The sequence below is a fragment of the Mchenga conophoros genome, linkage group LG7 (genome assembly GCF_057382185.1).
Source record: "Mchenga conophoros isolate Kocher_MC1m ecotype Shallow Benthic linkage group LG7, M_conophoros_male_GT1.1, whole genome shotgun sequence".
Classification (NCBI taxonomy): domain Eukaryota; kingdom Metazoa; phylum Chordata; class Actinopteri; order Cichliformes; family Cichlidae; genus Mchenga; species Mchenga conophoros.
The window spans coordinates 37,348,795-37,375,412 of NC_140532.1; the positions used below are offsets into that span (position 1 = coordinate 37,348,795).

Consider the following 26,618-nt stretch of genomic DNA (forward strand, 5'->3'; position numbering starts at 1 on the left):
CAGTCTAACATTTGTAAACATTCTAAAGAGCTTGCAGTGTTCCAGTCAGTTTGCAAAATTCCTCCTAGAGGTTCAACCATTAACTGGTATTAGTTGTATTATTTCTGGTAAGTGGTATTATTGTAGTGAAAATATTAGTATTTAGTATTTAGCAACTTGGTCACAAATGCTAAATGTTTTCTATGGTCAAGCAATTCCTGTAGGCTGTAGGTGCAATGTATAGGTGGCCAAGAACGTTTGTCAAAATCTTGATATTAAAAATGTATGGTATTTTTAAAAATGTAAAATCTCCCCAAAAATATGTTAGTGCGCCATGGGTTAATATGTGGAAATTTATATGAAAACATGTTATTCATTCAAGTAAAAATGAATCTATAATGCAGTGTGCAAAAGAAAATTAGGGTCAGAATACTTACTAAAGCAGTTGATGTCAGTATAAGAATGGAGCTATGTCTGAAGAAAGGGCAACCATAAATTAGTAACCCAGAGCAGATGCAATGGACATTAAAAATTCAGCTGGTCATTTCTTTCTTAAACACACAAAGGCTTTAAAAGGCCACCGGGGTCATGCAGAGGGAGAAGATGTGAGTTAAATACCACTGCATTTTCAATGCAAATTATTGAAAATGCAGTGGTATTTAAGAATTCTGGTATTTTGGGGTGACACGTTTTCTGTAACATATTAAGCAAAAATAAAACAATAATAATATTAATAATTTTGCATGTAAACTGAGATAAAGGAGTTTAGTCCTGAAAGTTCTGGAAAGGGGTCAGTCAGCCACAAAATAACAATTTTTAAATTCAGCACCATGGACAGCATCATTCAGCAGTTTGCATAGATCCTCTGTATGGGAATGTATTAGAGCTGCCTTTGCAACGTGCCCATTCTCTCATAGTTATGCACATATGTATAGGATACTTGTGTTTCTTAGCTTCGTATCACAAACTTAATAAGCACCCTAGAAATAATCTCAAGCATAATTCAAACAACTAAAGCAAAGTGCTAACCAACAACCATTTCTGAATAGTCCAAAACTCACATACATGAAACACGAATACTAAAGTTCATTCCATTTAGTTATTATCTAGCAGTGCAAACTATAGTGTAAACTGGCTTTCATAAGTAATAATAGTAAAAAAAAAATCATACCACCAAAGCATGATCGTGACGACATTGGACGAGCTCCTGAATCGTTCTCTCACCAGAAGAGGGCATTCCGATTCTGCCTGACAAAGTTGCTTTGACATGTAGACGTGATTAACAACAGCGTCATGCTGCATTTCAAACCGAGCAACAACGAGAATCAAAGGTTTACAAAAAGGTGGATATTTGAAGATTTGACTATCTGGTGATACCCGCTGACAGCGTTTACAACGACTTGGGGATATCCTCGCCTTACTTTCCTGCGCGCTATGCGCGGATCGTACTGAGCATCTCTGAGAACAGAGACGCAGAGGTTTATTAGGAATCTGGGGGCTGGCTGAGTCTACTGGAACATTATACTCATTTTTTTTGCACACCGTCACTATAATTGTGAAGTTTTTTTGTTTGTTTTTTTTACCTGGATATTCGCAAAATCTGCATGTGTAAGACTGACATGACTTACTCGGATGTGGCTTCGCTATTATCTGCACCTAATGCAGTACTCTTTCTGGCTGTTACTTGAAAAAGAGAGAGTGATCCTTTGCAGCGAAGGGATGGATAAGGAATTCTGAACCGGATTTTTATCCCTTTATTTCGGAGTTGGAAGTAAATGACATTCGCCCCGGCTGATTTGCACGGTTAGAGATGCAGAACTAAACCGGATAGTGCACCCAGGTCCGGGAGAGTAAAGGGCAGGTGCGCTTTGGAATCGGCGGCTGCGCGGAGAGACAGGGCTAGTGGATTAGAACGATACCTGACTGTGGAGAGCGCGTCATGCGGACTCGGATGTCGCGCACTAGAAGCCGTTAAAACCTGTAGGCTGGAGCTAACAGATAAGCGGATATGGGTAAGTTTGTTTATGCCTCAATCCTTTCGATAGCGTAAGTTAATGTGAAATACACTGATTTTTCTCCTTCCTCTTAATACAGACCACAATTATCTTCTTCTTTTATTCCGGAATAAACCTGCTCTGAATCTGATGTTTAAAAACGCATGCCTTTTCAAATGCAGCGTGTTAACATCCAATAAGCGTTATGGTGCCGTTCATTAAGTGGTTCGTGAAGCTTGTGGAATGTGGTTGAAACCCGTGCTGTTGCCTGTTAGTCGCAGAGCTGCAGTGTGCTTTTCCTCCATTTCCTGACGGTGTGGCTTATTACAGACTAATAATAGTTAATTCGTATTTTTCAACACTGTACGATAACAGATTCGGTGCAGTAATCAGAACAAAGTAATTAAACATGTTTGCCCAAGTGATGACTGTCCATTGTTTTCCTTACTAGTTAGAGTGGCTGGCTCATTGACATGGACCGGAATGCTAATCACGCTAAATGTTGGAAGACAGTCAACTTTATAAAGCGTGGTCCTGCATAATCATTTTTGTCTGATCTGTATGCATGGAGCCCATTGTCCAGTCGCAGTCACTGTTCCCCAAAACTCTTCTAATCAGAGTCCATCCGGTCTTGCTGACTTTTCCTTGCAAACCATTCAGATAACCGGTATTGTGAACCCGCCATGAAGAGGGAATCTCCAAATTGGGCATATGGCTGTATGTCTATGTATCAGTAGCCTACTATGTATTTGAGTGTGTGTGTGTGTGTGTGTGTGTGTGTGTGTGTGTGTGTGTGTGTGTGTGAGAGAGAGAGAGAGTTGTCTCCCCCTCTTCACTAAGGCACAGTCATATATGTTTCTGCATCTTGTTCTCACTTCTGATTAGAATTTACCATTTTCCCTGTTCTTTTTCCCCTTACGCCTGCGCACAGTTACAAGCTCATAAACCATACCCACCACCCACTCTTTCCTATTCCATTTGTCCATTTCTTGGAATTTAACAGTTAGATTTTTGCATTCTTTTCCACCCCACTACAATTCCTCAAATGCCATTAGTGCATTTCCTCCGTCTGATGTTATTATCGGAAGCAGGCAAAGTCCATATTCTTAACTAACATACAGATGAAAAAGATTACTGGTGAGGCTGTTCCATTAATTGTGAGACCACATGATATATCAACCCACAGTAGGGTACTGCACCACATCGATATATTCTACAAGAGCACACAAAGGCTGCAGGAGCTCAGAGGCATTGTGCATTAGATGTACTGATGTACTAATTGAATAAATCTGTTTTATTTCCTTTTTTGTTAATTTAATAATGAATTTCAGAAATTCAGAAATTCTTGTACAAAGTGTCAACCACATAGCATGCTTTTGCCCACTATTATTTGATGATTGCATGGCGCTGTAGTCTCACTCATCCACCAGTCTAGCTGACTGGGATGCTCTTCATTAACAGCATGCAATGTACTTATGTTTCATGGACCATCTCATTAGAGATCTACTTTTGGAAAGGGAACAGTGGGGTAGGGACAGCTAAAAGCCACCGCTTGAGATGGAATTGCATGGGTTTAAGATAGGTTAAGGAGCTCTAGATAACCTTTTGCATATGGTTATCTAGAGTTCCATTAACAAAAAGAAAAAAAAAGAAAAAAAGACAGCTGTCCTTATAAACAAGAAATACAATTGTTTAGCTGTTAGTTTGTGTAATATTTTAGTCTATGATTTCAAGTTCCAAGTAGTAATCTAGTGTAGCAACAGATGCCATTTGTTGGACCTATGCACTTCAGGTGAACCAGGTAAACAGAGAGGCTAAACAGGCCCTTGAGGGCAGCAGTTCTTTAAAAAGGAAAAAGGAAAAAATTCAATGCCAGAATGGACTTTTGATCTGACATCTAGTATCAATATCAATACCTGTTTATGGTAGGCATTGGTTGACTACAGCTTGAGATAGTTCTTGTGCTTAGAACTGTAGACAATTGTCACACAAAGTCAGCCATGATTGTTTTGTTTCACAAGCCAAATTTGAAACAGAAATGAAAAGAAAGTTACAGACCCCATGTGGTTCAGTCTGATTGTTTATGAAGATGGCACTTAAAACAGCTGCTGCACATCGTTTCAACTGGAAAAGAGAGAAAAAAATGTTTTGATGTGAGAATGGCAGTCTACAGAGCTAAGTTCTCCAAGGTACATCAAACAGAGAACAAAGAACTATTATAGATGATATTAAGGAAGCTAAATTAGTGCAAAAAGGTATATTTTCTACTGCTGGATTAGGTTAATAGTAACAAATAACAAGCATGTTAAGGAACCTTACTGGAGTAATGGGTTGAAAATATGATGTATGGAGCTTGGTTTTTTTGGGTTTTTTTTTTTCCTTCTTTGGTTGTCAATTAAGCTATACAAGCTATGTTAAGATGACATAAAAGATGATAGAAAGCACAGTGTTATATGAGGCTAGAGGCAAATTTGTATTGAACTTAATACAGAAATTGTATTACTAGTTTTTGCTGCCCTCAAAATATCACTGCAACCACAAGAATTTTGGTTACATGCCGTTACTTGCAGCAATCTGTTGTGTTGTTACAGTAACCATAATGAAAAGCACTTTAGGGAGTTCGGAGAGGAATTTGATATGGCCAGAGACTTATTCCACTGCACTGCAGTGAGTAGAGTGCACTGATTACTTATTCTCTGACTACCTTCATGGAACTATTGCCACCAAGGGAAATCAGGAATCAGACAAGGGGCAAAAACAAAACATTGTTTCTGTCTCTCTCTTTCTCCTTCTCTCTCTCTCTCTTTTGGTCTATTTGTCTCAGTATATACGCATATCTATGTGTGCTTGTTTGCACACGGTATTCTTGACGATACTCCCCCCAGTGCTTTTCTACTTGGTTTCTAACAAACACAAGGCAGGCTTACAAGGACACAATGTTTTCCAACAACTGTTAAAATGAGTCCAACTTGGCAGGCCTTGCTATCATCTCAAAGATAATTGGAGACTAATAGGATGGCTTAGGCTGATTTGGGGACGTCCTTCCTTATGTTTTAGGCTACTCCCCAGTCTCTGTGCACAGTCAAAACTTAGTCTGGTTGCAGTTTTGTCAATGACAGGCAGCAAATAGCAATGAACCACTTGTGTGCACTCAAAGTGCACCAGTTAGTGAGTCCATTTGCCAAGTTATTAAGCTACATTTGGTTTTATTTTAGGTCAGCAGTAAAGTGCACTTACTCTCTCTATGTGTTAGGGTTGAGAGGCAGAAATAGCTATCTTCTCGTGCTGAGGACAGCAGGGCTGTCTGCTACATAAGTAAGCATTACACACATGCCTTTGGACAAACTTTAACTGCGACATATCCATCTCCATTAGATTTTGAGATAAAACTGCCCAGAGTGATGGAGAAAAATGACAAGCGCAGATCTATATATTATAAAGAACAATAAACTCTGTCCAAGAACAATGTTCATCATAAATGGTGACTCTCAACACAAGCAAGAAAAAAAAAGAAAAGAAAACATGGCTAGGAAGTGAAAATGGAAATCAAGCAGGGAAGTGAGAAGAGCTGAGAGGATGATTTTGACCACATACATAAAATGGATGGCACATTATAAATACATTCTTATGGTGCTGAGGGTTCAAGGGCATGTGAAACCAGCATATTTTAAACACAATGGAATATAAAGGAGAAATTGTTCATCTTGATGCAGCAGAAGAACAGTAATATTGAGGGGAACATCAGGTTAGATGTAAAAGAAACACCAATCCTTTGAGTGACACCTGAACGGGTGACTTGTGCTCCTTTGTGAATATGATTAGATGAGTAGTGGGGAAGGAGATGACTTACAGAGGCATTAGAGCATAGAGCTCTCATTAAACCACATACAGTGTCAGTAAGGGGAAAAGGGTGTTGTGTGAGGCAGCTTTAGTCTTTAAGAGATGACTCTTCTAATAAAGTAAACATATTATGCACACGAGAGAGGAAAACAGTGGGGGTTGCTTCTTTATGCTTAAATGCAAAATTTAGAAAACATAGATTCAATAACCTCCGAGTCTAAAGTGTTGTCTATTAAAATACCTTTGAATGCACATGAAACATCACACATGAGTATTCTTGTACATCAGTACTTGTCTATTTACTTTACCAGTCTTTTTTTCTGTTTGCCTCTGAGGCATGACAGTAATGACAAGTGAAAGTTGCATTCACAAATGTTGAAGCGAAAACCAAATCGTCTGCATTTAGAAATACTGCATATTGTGATCATCGTCTTTCTCTCTCTGCAATATTTATGTTTAAATATCACAATAGTAAGATCCAAGATGAAGAAACATGATTGATGTATGTGCTAGTATAATCAATAGCCAGCACAAATTATCTGCAGTGTTCTATGGTTCCCTCCATCTGTAAGAAATGATGATAGATTCTTCTGAAAACAAACAATAAGTGTGTCTCTATCCATCACACTCTTAGACACAGACAAATACACATACCATACCCATATGGGATCGGCAGATGCTTGGCAAAGAGCAAAATAGCTATGTTAGATACCATATGCTACATGATGCCTCTCAGCCACTTTATGTCAGGCACTCATTTATGACAAATCCAGTTATGATTACAAAAAAAACCCCTACAAAATTTAAATCACCAACACACCAAAGCTATCCCCAAAGTCTTCCATGTTTTAACATATCTCTGCCATATAGACATATTCTACATTTTAAAACCACGGACAACTTCCGTTTTGACATAATAACCTCTTTCATTGTGATAATTGTTATCAAGTCCACACTTGATGATCTTGCCTTGAGTAACACAAAGAAGTGAATTCCCTCATACTACCTCCCCAAAGAGAAAATCAATGTATCTTAACGACAGATCATTATTGGCTCTGTAAAGGGGAATGTTTGTACTGGAAAGAACTCGGTCACATCACAGAACAAGGAGTGATATCACAGGGACTTAATCCTTTTTTTCACTTTTGAACTAGTTTTTAAAACAAAAAATGTAACCCCAAAACCAAGAATTCTGTGCATTCACAACACCCGACTCTTTAAAAACTAACAATTCTATGCATCATTCACATGCGGGCCATGACATTCTCCACCCATACATTTGGATTTCAGGTGGTTGTTTTCTACACCCGAGGTGAGCTGTGTGTTCCCATGGAGTTTATTCAGATTTTTATATTTGGACCTGTGGAAAGCAGAAGTGATGATTCACACAAAATCTGTACTGCACTGTTTGGTTAAAAATGAAATGTCTGGAGTTTAAATTGAAATGCCTCCAGGATTGCATACACAACCATAAGCTCTTGAATGTTAATTTGTTCTTTGCGGGCTCCCTTTCATGACTTATCTGTTCCTGCATTTAGTACAATGACTGCTTATAGGACAATGGAATATAAATGCAGATAAAGATATGATTGTGTAAAGTTTCTTCTCTCAACATTGATTTTCAGTGGGTATTCACTGTAAACTTGCAGAGGCAATGACATCAAAACTAACTGATGTCAACTTTGCTATATAAGTAAATAACATTTCTTTATATCACTTATTGATGATGGAATCCCTGACAAAAGTAGATTTTAAGGCAGTGCATTCTTAAATTATTCTTTGGTTGAAAGGTTACATTTTTTCCTTTTCTCTTCTCTATGTGTTTTTCAGATTTTAATCTCATAGTAAAAGCTAAGATAATAATCCTGAAAATAGATTGCTATTCCCTTATAGCTCATAAATTATGGTGCTTTGTTAGGAAGGTGCTGCTGTTCTAAAACCAGCATATTGCAAAGATATGCATCCTCTATTCAGTTGTCTAGGAACACGATGATGCAAGGTGGGGGTCCATTAAAATGATTGTTGATTTGAGAGTGTGTACCACGGTGATATTGTTGTATCATAAAATCCAGATTTGCACATCCACATTCAGCCCTGAATCTCCTATTGTACCACACCCAAAAGGTGTATTCTACTGGATTATAATTTGCTGATTGGAAAGGCCATTGAAATCCATTTAACTCACTGTCAGCCATTGAAGTGAAATGACTTTTGGTCATGACATGGTCCACACTATTAAGCTGCAAGTAGTCAGTAGATGATAGAAAATTGCAGCCATAAACGAATGTACACGGTCAGCAACAATACACAGGCAAGCTGTGGCATTTACGTGATAAATAACTGGTAGTAATGGGCCCAAAATGTGCTACGAAAATATTTCCTACATCATTGGAGAAGGTTAAAGGGTTGAGTCGAATATCCACTAATCCAAAAGTCAGTGGTCGGGTTCCTCCAGTCTGCATATTGTAATGTCCGTAGGCAAAATTCGTAAACCCCAAACTTGCACATTTTTTATCAGCTATGCACATATTTGGTAGGAAAATTACAATGCATATCAAGTAATCAAGTGTTGCCGATTAGTAGCATGTGGCAGCAATTTACCCTCTTGAAATCTATGGAAGCAGTAAGAGCGTACTTTTCCCCACTGCATGTAGTCTGCACAGCATTTAGGCTTTTAAAGAAATAACATTTAGTGTAATTGTTCATCTGAGGTTGTTTTTGCATAATTGTAAATCAGATGAGTGACTAAGAAAATGGATCCTTCATCCTTAACAGCACTTATGCTTTGTCCTGACTTTCTTGTTTGGTGAAGTTGGTTTTAAGCTTTTCAAATATGTTTGCTGTACTGTGAGGGACTTTTCCTTCAGATGCATCCACAACAATTCCTGTGTTTATTATGGAGGTCAAAAAGTTCAGTTTTTGTATTAGTATACTGACTTCATAAGTAAAAATAGTCATCCAAATGTATAAGTGCAGGTACAGCACTCGATGTTTACCTGAGGACACTTCATCAGAAGTTGCTGCTAAAACTGCTAAGATTGTGGCCCCTGTTTGTGGGTAAAAAGCCTTGTCTGGGTGTGAATAAATCCATTTTCTGTTCACTCATACAAAAAAAAATGTATTTGTTTATAAAATTAATTAAAAAATATGGCTTAAATGTTTTTGAATTTGTATTAAATCTTTTCTTTATAACCCCCCCCCCCCTTCTTTTTTTCTTTTTTCTTTTCCATTTTGTTTTATCCCTCTCCCTTCCCTCACTATAGGCTCTGCTCTGCGGCGCCGCTGGCTAGTGGTCCAACTCCTGATGCAGGTGTGGCTGGCAGCAAATCCATCTCTAAGTGAGCGCCAGTGCCCCAAGAGTTGTCGCTGTGATGGAAAAATTGTTTACTGTGAGTCAAGCGCCTTTCGTGATGTCCCCAAGAACCTCTCAGGAGGCTGTGAGGGCCTTTCTTTACGATACAACAGCCTCGCCAGTCTTCGTGCAGGCCAGTTTGTAGGACTCAACCACCTCATCTGGCTCTATTTGGACCATAATTACATTGCATCTGTGGATGCAATGGCCTTCCAGGGGGTCCGCAGACTTAAAGAACTGATCCTGAGTTCCAATAAGATCACATCACTCCACAACACCACATTCCACCCTGTCCCTAATTTGCGTAATTTGGACCTTTCGTATAATAAACTGCAAGCCTTGCAACCTGGACAATTCCAGGGCCTACGGAAGCTTCTCAGCCTTCACATACGCTCAAACTCTCTTAAAATTATTCCAATGCGTCTGTTCCAAGATTGCAGAAATCTCGAGTTCCTAGATTTGGGCTACAACCGTCTGCGCAGTATCACTCGAAATGCATTTTCTGGCCTGGTCAAACTCACTGAGCTGCATCTGGAGCATAACCAGTTCTCAAAGATCAATTTTTCTCACTTTCCTCGCCTCTACAATCTGCGGGCTCTTTACCTGCAGTGGAATCGGATTCGCTCTATGAACCAGGGCCTGACCTGGACCTGGGTCTCCATCCAGAAACTGGATCTGTCGGGGAATGAGCTGACAGAAGTAGATGCTGCAGTTTACCAATGCTTACCCAATCTGCAAACACTCAACTTGGATTCCAACAAGCTGACCAATGTTTCCCAGGAGGTAGTTGATGCCTGGATCTCTTTGACTATGATTAGCTTAGCTGGGAATGTATGGGATTGTGGCCCTGCCATCTGCCCATTGGTGGCCTGGTTGAGAAACTTTAGAGGGGCAAAGGAAACCACCATGATTTGCGCCTCCCCGAAGAAAGCCCAGGGTGAAAAAGTGATGGATGCAGTTGAAGCTTTTGGTGTTTGTAAATCAAACCAAGCAACACCACTTACAGTGAGTATTCCTCCAAACCCATCTAGTGTCCCTGCCCAAACTGAGCATCGCCCAGCTATCCTTGCTTCACCCACTGATTCTGGAAAGAGAGGTGAGGGATCTCTTAGGGGTCCTACATCTTCAGCAGTTACTCCACCTGTAGCACTACCCCCAGAGCAAGACTTGGAGCCTGTGTCTTTCCACAAGATTGTGGCTGGAAGTGTTGCCCTTTTTCTTTCTGTTGCGATGATCCTGTTAGTAATATATGTATCATGGAAGCGCTATCCTAGCAGTGTCAAGCAACTGCAGGAGCATTCGGCAGCAGCTCGCAAACGTCGCAAGAAAACTAGAGAGACGGAGCGCACACTGAGCTCTCCCCTGCAGGAGTACTATGTGGACTACAAGCCCACCAATTCTGAGGCCATGGATGTGCTTGTCAATGGGACCGGACCCTGCACCTATACCATTTCAGGCTCTCGAGAATGCGAGGTATGACCCACACCACCGCCACTACTCCTAAAATAAAACTCGGTCCACAATGATGCGACCAGAGGTAATTATTTGCATTGCTTTAATAAAAATTAGTCTTGTACTTGATTACTTAACCTTACCCAGTAGGTTTGGTAAATACTGTATTCCCATGGAATATTACTGAATGAAAAGAGATGGCTTCAGCATCACTGTGTGTATAAGAAGATATCTCTTGCTTTCACATGGTTGTTTGTGTATTTGCTTAAGCCATAATCTCTGCTGAGGTGCAAATGTTTGTTTTGCCACAGAATGGTACAGAAATACAGATAAATGAGACTGATTACATACCCTGTTCCTCGTAATCTTGAGATTAAGCTACGCTGTTTGTGGTTAGACATTTGTACGTATTTAGATAGTTGTTTGCTTGCATATCACAGACTTTCTGCTTTGTGTGTTTGCTCTACCATTATTCGGTTTTTGATGAGAAGCATTGTGAATAGAGAATAGCTGAATGGTGGGAAGATTCACTTATGGACACCGGGTGTGAATGCTAATAGAGACTCTTGTCACTGAAGAGAGCTTTCCTTGAGTTGGTGACTTCACATTTTTGTATGACTTGAGAAGTTGGTAGAAAATACTTAATCTTATTGTCCCCAAAGAGAACTTCTGTTTTCCACCTTCCTTTCTTATTGAGTTGTTGTTGAAGTTACTCACTTGTTTACTCCCTTGCTTAATTGATTAGTCATGCATAAACCATATGCATACTTCACACTTCAGTTAACACAGGCAATGAAAAAAAAATGACACATGCAAACACACACACAAACACACACACACAAAAAAACCAGCCTTTGATAGTTCCAACAGGAGTGAGAATCCTTTGAATTTTCTTTTACACAGGCAAGTGAATTTCTTAAAAACAGTATTTACAGACTATAATAGTATGGGAATGCTGGTCGTCTCCTTTTGCTTGTAGCTTCAACACTCTTGAGTACCTAACACATGGTATCATTCTTGGTTAAACTTTTTTTTATTTCTCTTCAGAAGCAAAGCTTCCTTTGAAATATGCAGTATTTTTAAAGACTGTTTAACCAGGGCATTTTTAACATATGGTTAAGGATGGGTGTCAGGGTGATCTTGTGCAGGAGATAGCTTAATTCTTTACGCTGTGACATTATTAGCCCTTTTTTTCTTTTTCTTGGCACTTCCATTGAAATATATTTTTACTCAGTGGGTTGCAGGTTGTGTCTGATTTAATAACTCTATACAGAGTTTTCAACTTTGAGTAAATGGACTTGAACATCCACATTCTTTTCATTTATTTTACTGATTATCTGGCTTCCCTGGATGCAGGTCACTCGGTAACATGTAATTCTTGCAAGTAGTTCTCGGTGGTTTGATTACAAGAAGAGCAGCTGCCATGTTGTTGCTGTCCCTGACCTCCCCTTGACACATTTCATTCTATAATCCTGATTTATATTGACTTTGACCTGATTATTTTTTAATTTATTATATCTTATTACATTTATTTATTTGAATTGCATTATTTTGCGGTTTCAACCCAAACTGAAATACTCAGTTTAAAGAGTTAACATTTATTATAGAGTTGTTTTGGATCTCATGTAGTTTGGTTTTATTGTTGCTGCTTTGTGTAATTTAAATAGTAGTTACTTAAAAAAATATTAACTATATGTCAAAATTGTTCAATAAAAATTGATTTAGAACATGCAGATAAATATCTCATTCAAGCTGGGTATGTGAAGAGGTAGCATATGTAACAGTATAGACTCCTTGTTGTGATCATTTCCAGTGTTTACTGGTGCATTTATTTAATTATATTCCATTCAAACCTTAGTCAGTGCCTATTGCTGCGGCATTCTAGACTCTCCTAATTAACTTGCCACACCTATAGGGAATAGTTACTGTCAAATTATACCATTTTGGCCTCAGGCTTTTTCAGCTTTTTTAGCTGCAGCTATATTCCTTAAAATATTTTGAACTGTTTGTTTAAACAATTTTAAGCTATACTTAAAATGCCTTCCCTTCAGCCTTATCTATTTGGGCTATCTTAGAACATTGTTAAGTGGAGACAGAAACTATCAGTCAGCCATCCACAAAGTCCTAAGTTCATCTCAGAATGTGCTCCAATCTTGTTTCTACATTTCGTTGCCTTTGCATAGACATAAATCACTTGTCAGAACACAGCAGCACAGCTGCACTCTGCCCACCTTGCAGCCTCAATTCCTCTTTTCTGGCTTGAGGATATAGCAATTCATGTCTGTTCATCCTTCCTGTGTGGGGGCATTCCTTATTCCTCCTGTTTTATTCTTAGCATTTCTGTTATATAGTTGATTCTATTCCATCACTATATAGTAACCAAGGACCTCTTCACATGATTGTCCTTTATCATTTTCCAGGTCCACTTGACACGAATTGGAGCTTAGGAGCTTTTTTAGTGAATTGCCTGAAGATGGTGCAACAGCAATTTTCCAACATACTTTGAGCACCTCCATTCTAGCTGCACTCTGAGAATGTATATAAAAATGGATAATGTCTTAACATAAAAAAATCAATATGAAAGTGCTTTAAAGTGCTAATAAGAGGTTCGATATCATATTACTCTATTAGAGTTCCATGCTATCATTCTATGTACTTCTCACTTGATTGATCATTTAAGTAAAAATTCCCAGATGAGTATGGTATTCATTAACGCAGTGTGTTTATTTTGTAAAACAGAATAGAGGATGAAGCACAGTATGGTTTAGGGCACAGGTGTCGAACTCCATGCAAGCTTTTTTTCAGTGCTGTGGTATTTGCCCGCAAACAATACCTTTCAGCTAGCTAAAACAGAATATTATGCTATCACCGAGCAACATGGCTAATGCCTTTCACACAGCTTTGTCTCAACTCCAAAGAGCCACAGAAGTAAAAGCTCATAATAATAATTGAAACAATCTTTGAAAAAATGACTTACCAAGCATGGCAAACAACTCAAATATGTAGAGCAAAATGTTCTGAAACGGCTTCACTTCAGCTTCGATTGGAGCCGTGCTGGGGGCGGAGTCTGTGAATTTACTCTGTTGGTGTCATAGCCCCTCTAGGAGTTCAGAGTTAAGAGGTCAAGAGTTAATGTTTCCATTGTAACACCTCCAGATTTGACAGAGAAACACTCATTTTTAACACTCGATTTTAACTACTATCATTTTACACCTCAGAGTTACATTAAAAGAATGTGACTCTGCTTAGAGTAAAATTAACTCTACTTTTGCAAGAAGACTATTAACACCAAAACATTTAACACTTTTGAATTTGCTGTGTAGGGTGATATCTAAAACCTGCAGGACACCGGCCCTCGAGGCCTGGAGTTCGACACCCCTGGTTTAGGGCGTGATTGCGAAGTCACTACTGTTTGAGTATAGTATTATATAGTATCATGCATTGTATTCCAGGGTTCTCCATCAGATTCACTGGTAGCTTATCATATTTAGTAGTCATCATGAGTATGGCATCTCCAAACCAATAGGTTTACAGACCATACGTGATGGATTACGTCCATGGCAGCACTAACCTTGGCAGTGGCTCACTCTTCTTTTAGTGTCTAACATGATTGCCTTTTAACTTCGATCAAGATCTGGCCAGTTTTTTCTGCATTGCTGACCCATCGAAAATCACAAATAAACAACATATATGTACATTTTTTGCACGGTACACAAAGTTGTTCTTAGATACAGATTTTGATTATACCACCAGCACACCTCATGCGTTACCTTTCTTAGCAATTTCTGAAACTAATTCCTGCTAGCAGGAGTGCTACATGCCCTTTTGACTCACCCTCCTCATCCCTTTTTCTGATACTTCTAGTGACCTTTTCCAAACTACAGTCACCCACTTACTATAATGTCACCCTGGCTGATTGTCACTGCATTACTATTCTGTTTTGCCCAGACATATTTGACAATTAAAAAAAATACAAATTAAAAAAATTATATGATATCTACTTCTTTACTTTATCTACTATGATATTTACTTCTTTTGAAAATATTTAAAATCTATTTATTAATAATTATTATCAGTTGTTTTAAACAATCGGTTAAGTAAAAGAAAATTAATAATCTGACATCCATTTAGTCATTAAGAACACATAATTCATAATTCATACAACAACTGTGATAAAGTACAAAAAAATCCAACCAAACAACCAAACAACCAAACAAAAAAAATATAGTCCAGACCTGAGGAATAGTGAAGCACAACCATATCCATCATTCAATCATTTTTTAGCTGCTTTTCAATTTAGGGTTACAGGGGGCTGGAGCCTATACCAGCTGTCATTGGCCTAAACTTGGAGTACACCCTGGACAAGTCCTCAGCCTCTTACAGGGCAACTATCTAACATCTGTAGCCAATTATATAGGATTAACTGAGAGTTAAATCAATAGTAGACACATGTTAATTATATGCACTGGATTCTCGAACTTTATAATAATCACTGTAATATGGTTATAATATTTTTATAGCTGGTTTCCTGTGGAATATTTGAGTCTTAAAGAGCATACTAAAAAGCTGCAAAATTAAATGTCTTTTTTCTTTAGAATATGTCAACATTTCAGAGGTTAAAGTCCTAATAGATCCTGCACTGAAATGGAAGAAGTACCTTCCCTGTTTTCTTTCCCTCTCTTGTCAGTCCGAGGTCATGGTGTCAGATTGTTAATTGCTCAGAAAAAAATCAACACAAACACTGGGAGGCTAGCCAAGGGCAAGTGAGCTATCTGTGATTCAGTGGGGAGGCTGAACTTCTCAATGCTAGTGTCTTCAGTCTACAATTAGCCATGTGGGAGACTTCAAACATGCACTGCGCGTGAGAGAACATCTCTCTCATCCACTAATCCTGTCTGTTTCACACTCTGGTTCCATGCTGCTGCTTTCTCCGCTGCTGTTTGATCCATGCTTAATGAGGGTGTTAGATCACCAATACAGCAATTACATTACCTGGAAAAGAGGCAAGCCACTTTTCTTTTCCTCACAATTTTTACAAAGCAACCCAAGTGCATCATTAATGCTAAGCTTCCTGATACATTGCCTTTGTTATCTTTTCTTCTTTTTGTGAAACTCATCAAAAAATCTTTTACAATTTGGATCTGATGTATTGCTCTGTGCCCTCTTGCACGGCAATTATTATTATTTTCCTCCTACTGGTCTGTTCACTTTCAAAGCCATTTATCATAGCAGAGCTCATTTGTTTTACAGTAGTCTCTTGCATGTTTTACCAGCTCCTCTGCTATTGACGCCACCATCCCCCACACCATCACCTCACTCCGCTGTGGTTGAAAAATGGCCTGCTTTATAAAGTCCAGCCAATTTACTTAGAAGAGAACAAGTAATATCACATCCCAAAATTACCAATGTTTATTTTCAGTTACATCAATTTAAAAAATTGTTTCTAAAGTTTGTAACTATTATCCAATACATGCACATACTGTTTCTTAGCCCAAAACATGCAATGTCGATAACTATTCATATTAAAGAAACAGTTCAGTTGCTACAGAAATGCAGCAATTAACATAATATTATAAATTGTATTTATAATATTGTAAAACGCTTTGAAAACACTTTTTCTCCCTTTTTCCATATTTACCCGTTTGAACCATTTCATGCTGTAGTTTCTAAGACCTCTACATTAACAAGATCAATCAATCATTAGCTTGACTCTATACAGTTAAACTCCTATCTACTAACCATCACACTGGTATGTATTATAGTATGACATAACCTTACAGCCAATTTGATCACTTTGCTATAGGGTATATTTCTTCTCAATCAGATTCTGGTGATTTCTGTGGCTTTGCATAGCATATTAAACATAATGATATTAGTAGCTGATTTTGTCCATCAGGCCTAATGAGTATTTTTAGATTCTTCTGTGTGTTTCGTAAACATAGGGCAAGCTGTTTCACTATTATCAGAGTACGTGAATCTTCATTCAGCACTCAGATACAGTATAGGACTGAAAGAAGTGAGATATTGTAGTTACACTTATTTTGGGATTTCACTATACAAACAACTTGTAAAAAACAAAAAACAAGCAAAAAAAAAAAAGTATCTAAAATTCAAATCAATAGTATCATTTTCAGTTAGGTTGAACTGCCCCAAAACCCCAAACCACTTTGCCTGTTAGCAATTCAATTCAATTTTTTTTTCTGTTTTTTTTTTTTGTAAATCAGTTAGGGTCAGGTAATATGAAAATGAAGATGACTCATCCATGGATCTGCATGTAAGTAGACCACTAAGTACCAGCAGTGGAACATCTGTTCAGGCTCAAAATGCTTTAAAATGAAGAAATAAAAAGCATCCAAGCCAATTCTGTGATAGGCATATTTAATTACTTTCTTTTCTTTTCTTTTCTTTTCTTTTCTTTCCTTTTCTTCTTCAAAACACTGTACATTCAAACAAGCACTTCTGCAGAGGTTATGCAGGCTAGTTCGCTCTTGGTGGAAAAAGATGTCCTATTTAATGAATTGACAATAAGTCAAATATAATTAGGCCGTCATCGTAGCATAACGTTGCTGTCAGATGAAAATATTTTAGCTTTCCAAAGTCAGTTATATAGTTTGTGTTAATAGGTTTCTTGGGACCTGGTGTCAAGAATATTACTTGGAATTAAAACTGCATCTTTCAAGAAACAAAAGTCTCAATTCCATACTTCTTGAAAGAGTTGTTATATGCTATTACAGTTCATCCCAATTAACTAATTGCTATAATAAAAAGAGAGGGTAGAAACTTTATCTTTTTAGTGTGGTGTGGGTTGAGAGCATATTGCAGTAAGAGTATAAAAAAAAATCACACAGGTCTGTGCATCCATTAAATGTCAGTGTCTTTCTGGGTATTTTTGTTGTACTTCTTAGTAAATATTTGTATTGTTGTGTAGTGCTTTTATACCTACCTATGAGCAATGCAATGAAACATAAGCTCATTAGTCAGTTTGAATGGATGTGGTAAGAATATTCATCCCAATAGTTTCAACCAGCAACCAAGGATGGGGTAAAGCTATTGTAACCAAACATCTTGTCTCTCCACTGCTTTCTCTAGTGATGACAGTATTAAAGTCCAGCAAGTTCAACAGGCAAAAAGAACAGGCAGGCTCTCTGAGTTGAAGTGGAGTAAGACAGGTGGGCAAGTGAACCTGGCAGAGAAGAACATTCAGCATGATGGAGCAATCGACAGGCAGACAGGAGAAGCAGTTAGAAAGCCAGAGAAATCAGGCAGTCATCCAGACCTGACAGCTAGATTGGCAGGCGCGTGTCCACAAAGACACACAGGCCTTTGTCCACCGACAGCTGTCCATCCTCTGATCAGTGATGGCTCTAAACTTTTCTTTCTTTTTTTGAAGATAATAAAGTAAGTCCAGTACAAGACCCAACCTAACCCCATGTGACCATGTCAAACTTTCAATGCACTTAGGAAAGTGGCCATGTTCTTATTATATTAAAGGGCACTTTGGAACAGAATTTGCATTGCAAAGTTGGATTTTTTTATATTTTTTGTTTAACTGAGATTGAAATGATTTTATGTTCTTTCTGACTATGCAGGCCTTCTCCCATAGTGTAGAGACATACATGGTTAACTGGCTATTCTAAAGTGACCATACATGGATGGATGGATGACCACGTGTGAATGTAAGCGTGAATGATTGTCTCTCTCTGTGTTGGCTCAGATTGACTTGAAACCTGTCCAGGATGTACCCTGCCTTTTGCCCTGAGGCAGCTGGGACAGACTCCAGCACCCCCACTCACAACCCTAAATTAGATAAGCAGTTTGGAAAAATTGGGTGCAATTAGAGAGACGTAGAGAGATGGTGTAAATAATGCTAAAGTGACTACAATTATTAGGAAAATATTCTCACCAAAAGACTAACTAAACATTGTTTATATAGGATTCAAATGATTGCTTAATGATGATCACACCCCCCCCCCAAATAAATAAATGAATAAATAAATAAATCAAAATAAACAAACAAACAAATAAATACATAAAAAAATTGAACACTTGAACATTTAACTTTTTGTCATTTTTAAATTCAGTTCACTCAAATCATGTTACATGCATAATTTAAATCAAAGGGCATGTGCACATGTAAGTGCAATTCCATTTCTACCTGTTGCACCACACCATCAAAAATGTAACAAGGTAGCAAAAGCAATCAGACATCAAATTCCTGATGCTTCTGTGATGTACTGCTGCTTTTTTTATGCTGTACATTACATAAAAAAATGTACATGAAGGGGTGTGGGTGGCTGAAATATAGTGATGTGGAAATCTAATGAAATTTCTTCTCCCTTTCAAGTCTGATCCTTCTCCAGTATGTAGGTGGTTGAGAAGGCTGCCTGCATGTGTTGCATCCACTCATGTCGACATACAAAAGTAACCTTCATCTATGCTATTCTCTGAAGTTTCATTCTGTTGTGTCTCCTATTTCCTTTTAAAAACCTTTTCTCTGCTGTGTCAAGCACATATTATTTTTAGTTAATTACCTGTCTCTGTCATCCTCCAGCATCCCACACTGTGGTCTTACTGCTTAATCCTGAATCAAGTAGTCTTCTACTGCATGAAAATGTCCACCTCTCATGAGTGAGCACTTCTGTTCTTGAACAGCTTCACTTTTGTATTCTGACCCCAAATTTCTAAGCAGTAAAGAAAATCATGTAAACACAAAAAGAGTGTCATCCAGTACCAGTTTTAGCAATTTAGGAGCCCCAGATGAAATCAGGAGTTTTTATCCAAATTTTTCAATAGTGCACATGCTAATATGTATTTCTCTTTCCCAGTGTAGGCTACTGACTCCCACCTACTGATATGTAATTCTTTGCACTGCTTTGCCTCTTGTCTTTAATAGGGAGATTTAATAGGTCCCAATTCAAATCAAGGCATTTATGAAAAACAAATGACAACGAGAGAACATTGCTCCCATTACACAAAGTCCATCCAAAAGCTTCGTTACAGTACAGCATGGTCAACATATGAAATGTCATGTAGTTTGAGGTCATGTTCAGCAGTAAACAGCAGGACTGTAAAATATAATGGTCCCTCTTATCGATCACATTAGCACGGTAATAAAAGCACCTTATTGACAAAACCAACAATGAATATGTTAAAGATTGATTGTGCCATGAAGCTGCTAACGCTACTTAGGAACCATCGCCCCAGCCTGTATTCAAATATCAATTCAAATGTTATAATGATCACAGGTAAAGATGATGGTGATGTTGATGATGATGATGATGATTAGAAAAATCCACCTAGGCTATGTGTCTGTAGTAGATAATGGCATCTGCGAGATCACTTGGAAGAATTGAACATGATTTATCGAGGTAGAGAAATTAACATATTTAGGCTGGTGTTGGTGATGATGAAGACTGAGGCTTGTAATGATGTCAGTATTATAATTGACAGCGTGGGAAAGCGGTAGTCATGTAAACAACAGAAAAGCAGCTGAACACCCAGGAAAGCAAGCAGATGAGTGATTCTCTTCCTTATTGAACTTATGCATACTATATACAGTATATAAATCTAAATCCAACTATCTGTCTGATCAGCTTCTCGCTTGTGACATAATCAACTTTTAGCAGTGCTATTTTCGGAGGAGGGAACCATTACAAAAGTAGTTGTGTACTTGACCAATACTAATGAAATTTTACATTCCCACATTTTTTCTAGTGATGAAATACCTGCAAATTAGACAGTTAAGCAATTTTTTTTTTTTTTTGCTCACTCTTTTTAATCAAGGCAGGTGGAAGATTTTTTTTTCAATTTCCTCATAATAAGGGCCAGCACAGGGCAGTAATCAACATCAGGCTAACCAGATTTGCGTCAACAAATTGATGTTTTGGACCTATGACCGCTATAGCTGATGAAGGTAGAATAATCTGCAGAGTGCACATGAGTGTTTGACTAAGATTAAAGTAGTGAGTGTCAATCTGGTTATCCATTCAACCATGAATTAAATCAGCTGCAGAAAGGATAAAGGTACATACAGAGCAGTGCAGGGAATCATGACAAATACGAAGAAGGTACAATAACACACACTCCCAGGGTACTGAGGGCCATACTCTATTTCTCAGACTTTTTTTTCTTTTCCAGTGGAACATTTTACACTGTCACCTAGATTTATCAAGTCAGCTGCAAAGAAAGGTGTGCTACTGAAAGGGCACAGAAAAGCAATGGAAATTCCAAGTCGAGCCAAAGACAGGACTAGACAAAAAGAGAGAAGAGAGAGAAATCGGTAGGTGGACTAGGAGTGATGTAGGATTTAAGGACATAGGAAAATTGATAGTTGGAAGGGGGAGCAGGGCACACACACACACTAACTCAGCTCTCTCTGACCTGAGAGGCACAGCGTGTTTGATTTAGTGCCAATCACAGTTTTTAATGTCTGTGCAGCGTATCATAATTTATTAGGATTATCATAAACTTGTGCTGGGAGAAGGAGTGGGGTACTTGTGCCTCCCTCTAAGAATGAATTACTTGCTGCAAGCTGGAGCGTCAATCAGGCCAGAAATGGCAAAACCAGCTTTTTTCCCTACTTTGTTTTACTCAAGCCTCTCCATGCAGCCCTTCAGAGACAAGACCCACAATAAATATTCATCCCATCATATTCCATCCTAGAAGGAGCCAAGGATGTGATGTGAAGGAAAGCTAAAGGCAGATTTTAATTACATTCTGGCTTGGAGAGGGTTTCTCTGTCATCAACATCAAGGAGTTTGGAATTTAGGGGTAACATCAAGAGATGTATTGCTGCGAACACACGTACACTGAGAGACACACACACACACCCGTCACACCTATGATTTTCACATTGACTTTGGATAGTGAACTTTGTGCTTACTTTTAGCACTTTGTACATTAGTTCAATATCATGAGTAGCAGGTGTTAAATTAATTCAATGTGCCAAATAGGTGAATGGGAGAAGAAAAAAGATGGGCACAACATGCGAAAGTTCTCTTAGGACCAGTAGCCATGTAAAGACTTCTATCTATTTGTGAGTCTGCTTTTTGTCCACTTCAAATAGAGCATGTGAACTCAACGCATATCTCCAAAGGGGTGATAAAACAACACATAATCTATAATATACTGTATTATGCAGTATAGCTAAATCTCTTAAGAACAGAAGGAAATGTGTTTGTATGTGTGTTTATCTTGGGAGAAATTAATGAACCTTTGTATGTTCTGCATGCAACAAGAACATGTGCTAATTAAAAAAAAGAGGACACATGAAGCAGGAGCTCCATATCTCCTTGTGGAACTGGCCTTGTGAAGTTTAAGGCCAGTTCAAAGGAAGGGAATGTCATTGGTATTGGGTGGCACTAGGCTACAAAGGCTCACTATAATCTGTGTGCAAGAACATGCATCTGTGTGAAACATAGATTGGGAAATCCTGGGTTAACTATATATGTGCAAGCTTGGTCACATGAAAAAGTTCGCAACAACTGACTAGTAATACCTTAACAGAAATTAACAGAATTATCATATCACAACTCTATCTTAACACACGGGAGAATCTTATGGATTTTAATCAAGAATTTAATTGAATTAATCTTTAAGAAACTGTTTTAGTTTTTTATTCTCTGAGCTGCATCCAATTATTTAAAAATTAATTGTTCATATGACTGGTCATATGACTGGTCAGTTACTGGTCAAGATCATATGACTCTTCTTCCACAGAAAGAATGATCCCTATGAGTGCCACCTACTGCAGATATGTTATTAGATGATGATTAAAGGGTGATTAAAGAGAACCTCCAAAGATATTAAATCTCTAAAGAGTGTAAAAATATAAATACATATAAAATATACAAATAGTATTATTAGATATGTTATTCATACAACATTAATATTAATACAAATATTAAAAATGTGGTATAGTTGCAAATTACAGGACACATCCTTTTGGGCCCACTTCCACAAGCCAGTGGTCAGTGACCTCCTCGCAAACACAAATCACTTGGGAAAAATGTGCATTCACCAAATGGTTGCTAGAGATTGCTTGCAGTTACAAGGTGAAATTTATCACAAGCTCTTATACAGTCATACACAAAACACTTCCTTGCAGTTACTTTGGTCACTAACAGATTGCCAGTGTTGCCTACAGTTTGCATAGAGGATGGTGATGTTTATGCAAACACACACCAAATGCTCCCTGAACAGTAGTGAAAGTGTGAAAAGAGCAATAAAAACCACTATTTGCTGCAGTTGTGAGGCACGACTTTTATTTTGAAGGCAAATGCTATATATTTTCGATTTCTTCCATGTAAACTATAGTTGAATGTGGCAATCCCCTAGTGGCCAAAGCAATCACAAGGAGGAGGTTTTTGGTGCAGTACCCTCTTTCCAATTTCACCTAGCAACTTTCAACCTCCAGCAGCCACTTGCCAATCAGTCAGGGAGGACATTTTTTTTCTTAGCAACCTTTAGTCCCTAGGTGTGTGTGTCTGGGGGCTTAATTAAGATATGTTGTCTCGTCTGAAATTTAAGGTAACCAAATGTGGCTTCCAACACATTTTATGTAGATATGCAAGTAAAATTAATGAGAGATTATTTCTGTCCTTTTTTTATGTGCTTAGTGTAATGTACCACATATCCAGGGTATTTTTAAGCCCCATGGTGGTCTTTACTGACAGTGAAAACACACATTCCCTTGAATGAATGGGAAATCTGTGGAACAATACAAGGCCTTGCTTTTGGGAGTTGGTTTGGGGCCTGAGCTGGCATGAAGCTCGGTGGGAGTATGAGAGGGAGGCAGACTGGAAGCCTAATTAATCCAGCCTTCCTTAATTAGTCCCTCTCCCATCCATGACGCACTTACCAATCTTCTGATGCTTCCTTTCCTCCTTTGCTTTTCTTTTTTCCTCATAAGCTGTCTATTCTTTTTGCAGCATCTACATTTCTCTGTCACTTTCTCCTGCTGTCTCTTGGTCTGTCTGTTTTACCATATTTTTAGGCTTCATCGAATGGCAGTATGTTCCGAGGTGATAAGCAAACACATGGTGCTGCAGAGTGCAGCTTAGGCAAAGCTATGGTTGTCTCTGCTGTTGCCTGTGTCGCCACTAGAGGACCATACAAATTGACAGCTGTATGCAGCAGAGATTGCCTGCACACCTTTATGTACTGATGTACTGTATGTAGTGCCTCACAATGCAGGTGGTCACTGGATGACTGGGACAATGGCCCAAACGATGCACCTCCTGCTTGCAGATCACAACCCTAATCTGCAAACACTGGCACAGAGAAGCACTGGATGCATCCCTCCAGCTTGGTTGGAAAATTGAATATGGCAGTAACTGTAACCAAAGAGGCTGACTTTAATGACGCTGGGCAACGAAAACCAGCCCACTCGCTCTGTGCCCAGAATAATGAGGCAGTTATTCCACTAGTGGCAATGACCATTCAAAATGACTGTGCTGTGAATACTGATCAAGACTAACTGTTGACATTCTCATGCACTATGCTGGTTTTATAATGAGCTGTATAATTATGTTATCTGTTTTTGTTTTTACCAACAAAACAAAATTCATACATTGATGTATCTAATTAACCTAAAACAACTTTAAACTATTTATTTTGGTCATTTTGATTTACCATATTCTTCATTAACAAAGCACCAGTAATCGATTAACTGGATTTTTTTGATTTGATAAAACTGAAAATGTTCCTGTTTTTAAGCAATTGACTAGAGTTTTGTCTTATTCTTCTTGGCTTTATTATTTGTTACGTTCCCCTGAGGGGTCTAGGCGGGGAGGGGGAAGTAACAAAAGTGACCGGGTCAGAAAAATGAGACGGACAAGCCGTTATCACCATAAAAGAAACAAACAAAACTCAGGCGTCGGTCAGTAAGGCAAAAAGTCAAAAGGAAAGCGCAGCTCACTAGCTGGAAACACCACAAGACACTCAGCTCACTAGCTGGAAACACCACAAGACACTCAGCTCACTAGCTGGAAACACCACAAGACACTCAGCTCACTAGCTGGGCCCACACAAAATGGCACTCTGGCCCAGAGCTCACCCTGCTCTGGGCTTAAATACCCTTAATTGCTGATGGGAGTCAGCTGTACAGGAGGGAAAGGTGGCACCTCAGGCAGGAGGTAGTGGGACACGCCCACACAGGCACCCTCAGGAGAGAGAGAGGCCCTGCTAGGGCCGTAACACCCCCTCCCATAAATGCAAACCCATGGTTTGTCAAATTACCATAACCAAAAATGAGTCCATAACCGTTTCATGACGAATTTTGCAGGCTTTCCACCTACCAAACCGTGTAGCAACGGTTAGGCATGGCCTGCGGGAGCTGCCAATCCCATCTCAGTGGGTTCACCACATTACCAGAGAGTGGCCCCAGACCCTCAAAACAGTGTCCCATGGGATAGCCGGGGCTTCGAACCATCGCGTGTGGAGAACCCAGCAGGCAGCTAGCAGGCTTCACTGAAACACAAACATGATTGTTAGCAAGGGGTGCAGGTCTGAAGGGTGGTTTTGAACATGGGTCAACCAGCGGCAGCTCAGGGTTAGTTGGCCTCATACACTGATTACGGGGTGCTACCGAGCAACTGTGCTCCAGGTTTAGCCTATCAGTAGGCCTGGCAGGCTTGTCAGTTTGAGAGCCACGACTGACTTTACTCAAAACAGGCCCCTCTCGTGTTGAGTGGGCTTTCTGTTTGAGTGCCAGTCTGACACAATTGGCAACCACATGGCCAGGCTTGTGACAGAAAAAACACAGTTTGGGCCTAGGTCTTAACACCATAACTGCGTTTTCCTTCTTAGCTGGCCCACTCTTACCTGTCCAGGCTGTGCTATAGTGCAGAGGGATATCCTGTCCCACAGCACTTGCTTTGTGAGTCAGCCTAAACTCATCTGCCAGGGTGGCAGCTTGCTGTAGAGTTGTAACCCTCTGTTCACTTAAATAAAGGGCCACAGACTCAGGAACAGAGTTTTTAAAATCCTCCACCAGCATAAGCTCACATATGGACCCCACATCCTTAACCTGGCTTGCTGCACACCACCTATCAAAGAGCCTCGCCTTCTCCCTGGCAAAGTCAAGATAGGACTGTCCCTGCGCCAACTCCAACCGTCGAAAATGCTGCCTGTAGGCCTCAGGAACCAGTTCATAGGCTTTGAGGACGGCACTTTTGATCTTTCCATAAACCAGGCCGTCCTGCCTAGACAGACCAGAACACGCTTCTTGAGCCTTACCTGTCAACCGACACAGCAACATCACCCCCCACACATCTTGAGGCCACTGCAGTGCAGTTGCCAGGTGTTCAAACACACTGAAAAAGCTGTGAATACTGGATTCACAGAAGTCTGGAACCAGGTGAATGTTATTGCTCACAAACAAGCCTCTAGACACCTGTACACTAGCAGCTGTGTCAACCATTTTGGGGATGGTGAAGGGTTAGAAACACACCACCTAATTAGGACCACTGCCACACCCGTCTGCCAACTCACGCAGACTACCCAATAATTAACCGATTAATGGAAAACTACACAACTTACTTTAACTGACCAACTTACCTCTTGCAGTATACACTAAACAAACACAACTTACCCAGTTCCTAAGCACAACAAACTTTACCCATCTTCTGGAGCGTGCCGGGCTCGAGGCAACTTGAAAGGCGAAACTTCAGCGACTGGAGCCCTGAATTGCCTACCCCCAGCTGGGAACTAATCCCCGCCCAGGATTACTCCGAAAATAAAAAAGGCAAAACAACAAAAGAGTGCCCGAAGGAAGAACTTAAAACAAAGCTCAGCTGGACACTCACCTAACTAAACTGGGAAGTTGAATCTCCAAAGGTAAAAACAGCAAGATAATCAAAGACCAATTCCAACTCAAAACTCCCTTTTCAACAATCCTGGACGAGCCCCCCACTTGTTACGTTCCCCTGAGGGGTCTAGGCGGGGAGGGGGAAGTAACAAAAGTGACCGGGTCAGAAAAAGGAGTCAGGGAGGCAAAACAG

At 39.3% G+C, this 26,618-nt stretch overlaps 1 protein-coding gene across 1 annotated transcript in view; it reads left to right on the forward strand.

The window, feature by feature from the left end:
- The first annotated feature begins 1,237 nt into the window (after window positions 1-1,237).
- LOC146570591 (leucine-rich repeat transmembrane neuronal protein 4) overlaps window positions 1,238-26,618 on the forward strand; it is a 113,130-nt gene continuing 87,749 nt past the window's right edge. The window contains exons 1-2 of the mRNA XM_085279117.1: window positions 1,238-1,991; window positions 9,077-10,638. Of these exons, the coding sequence (XP_085135243.1) occupies window positions 1,988-1,991; window positions 9,077-10,638 (1,566 nt within the window). The 5' untranslated portion in view covers window positions 1,238-1,987. The remainder of the gene's footprint in view (window positions 1,992-9,076; window positions 10,639-26,618) is intronic.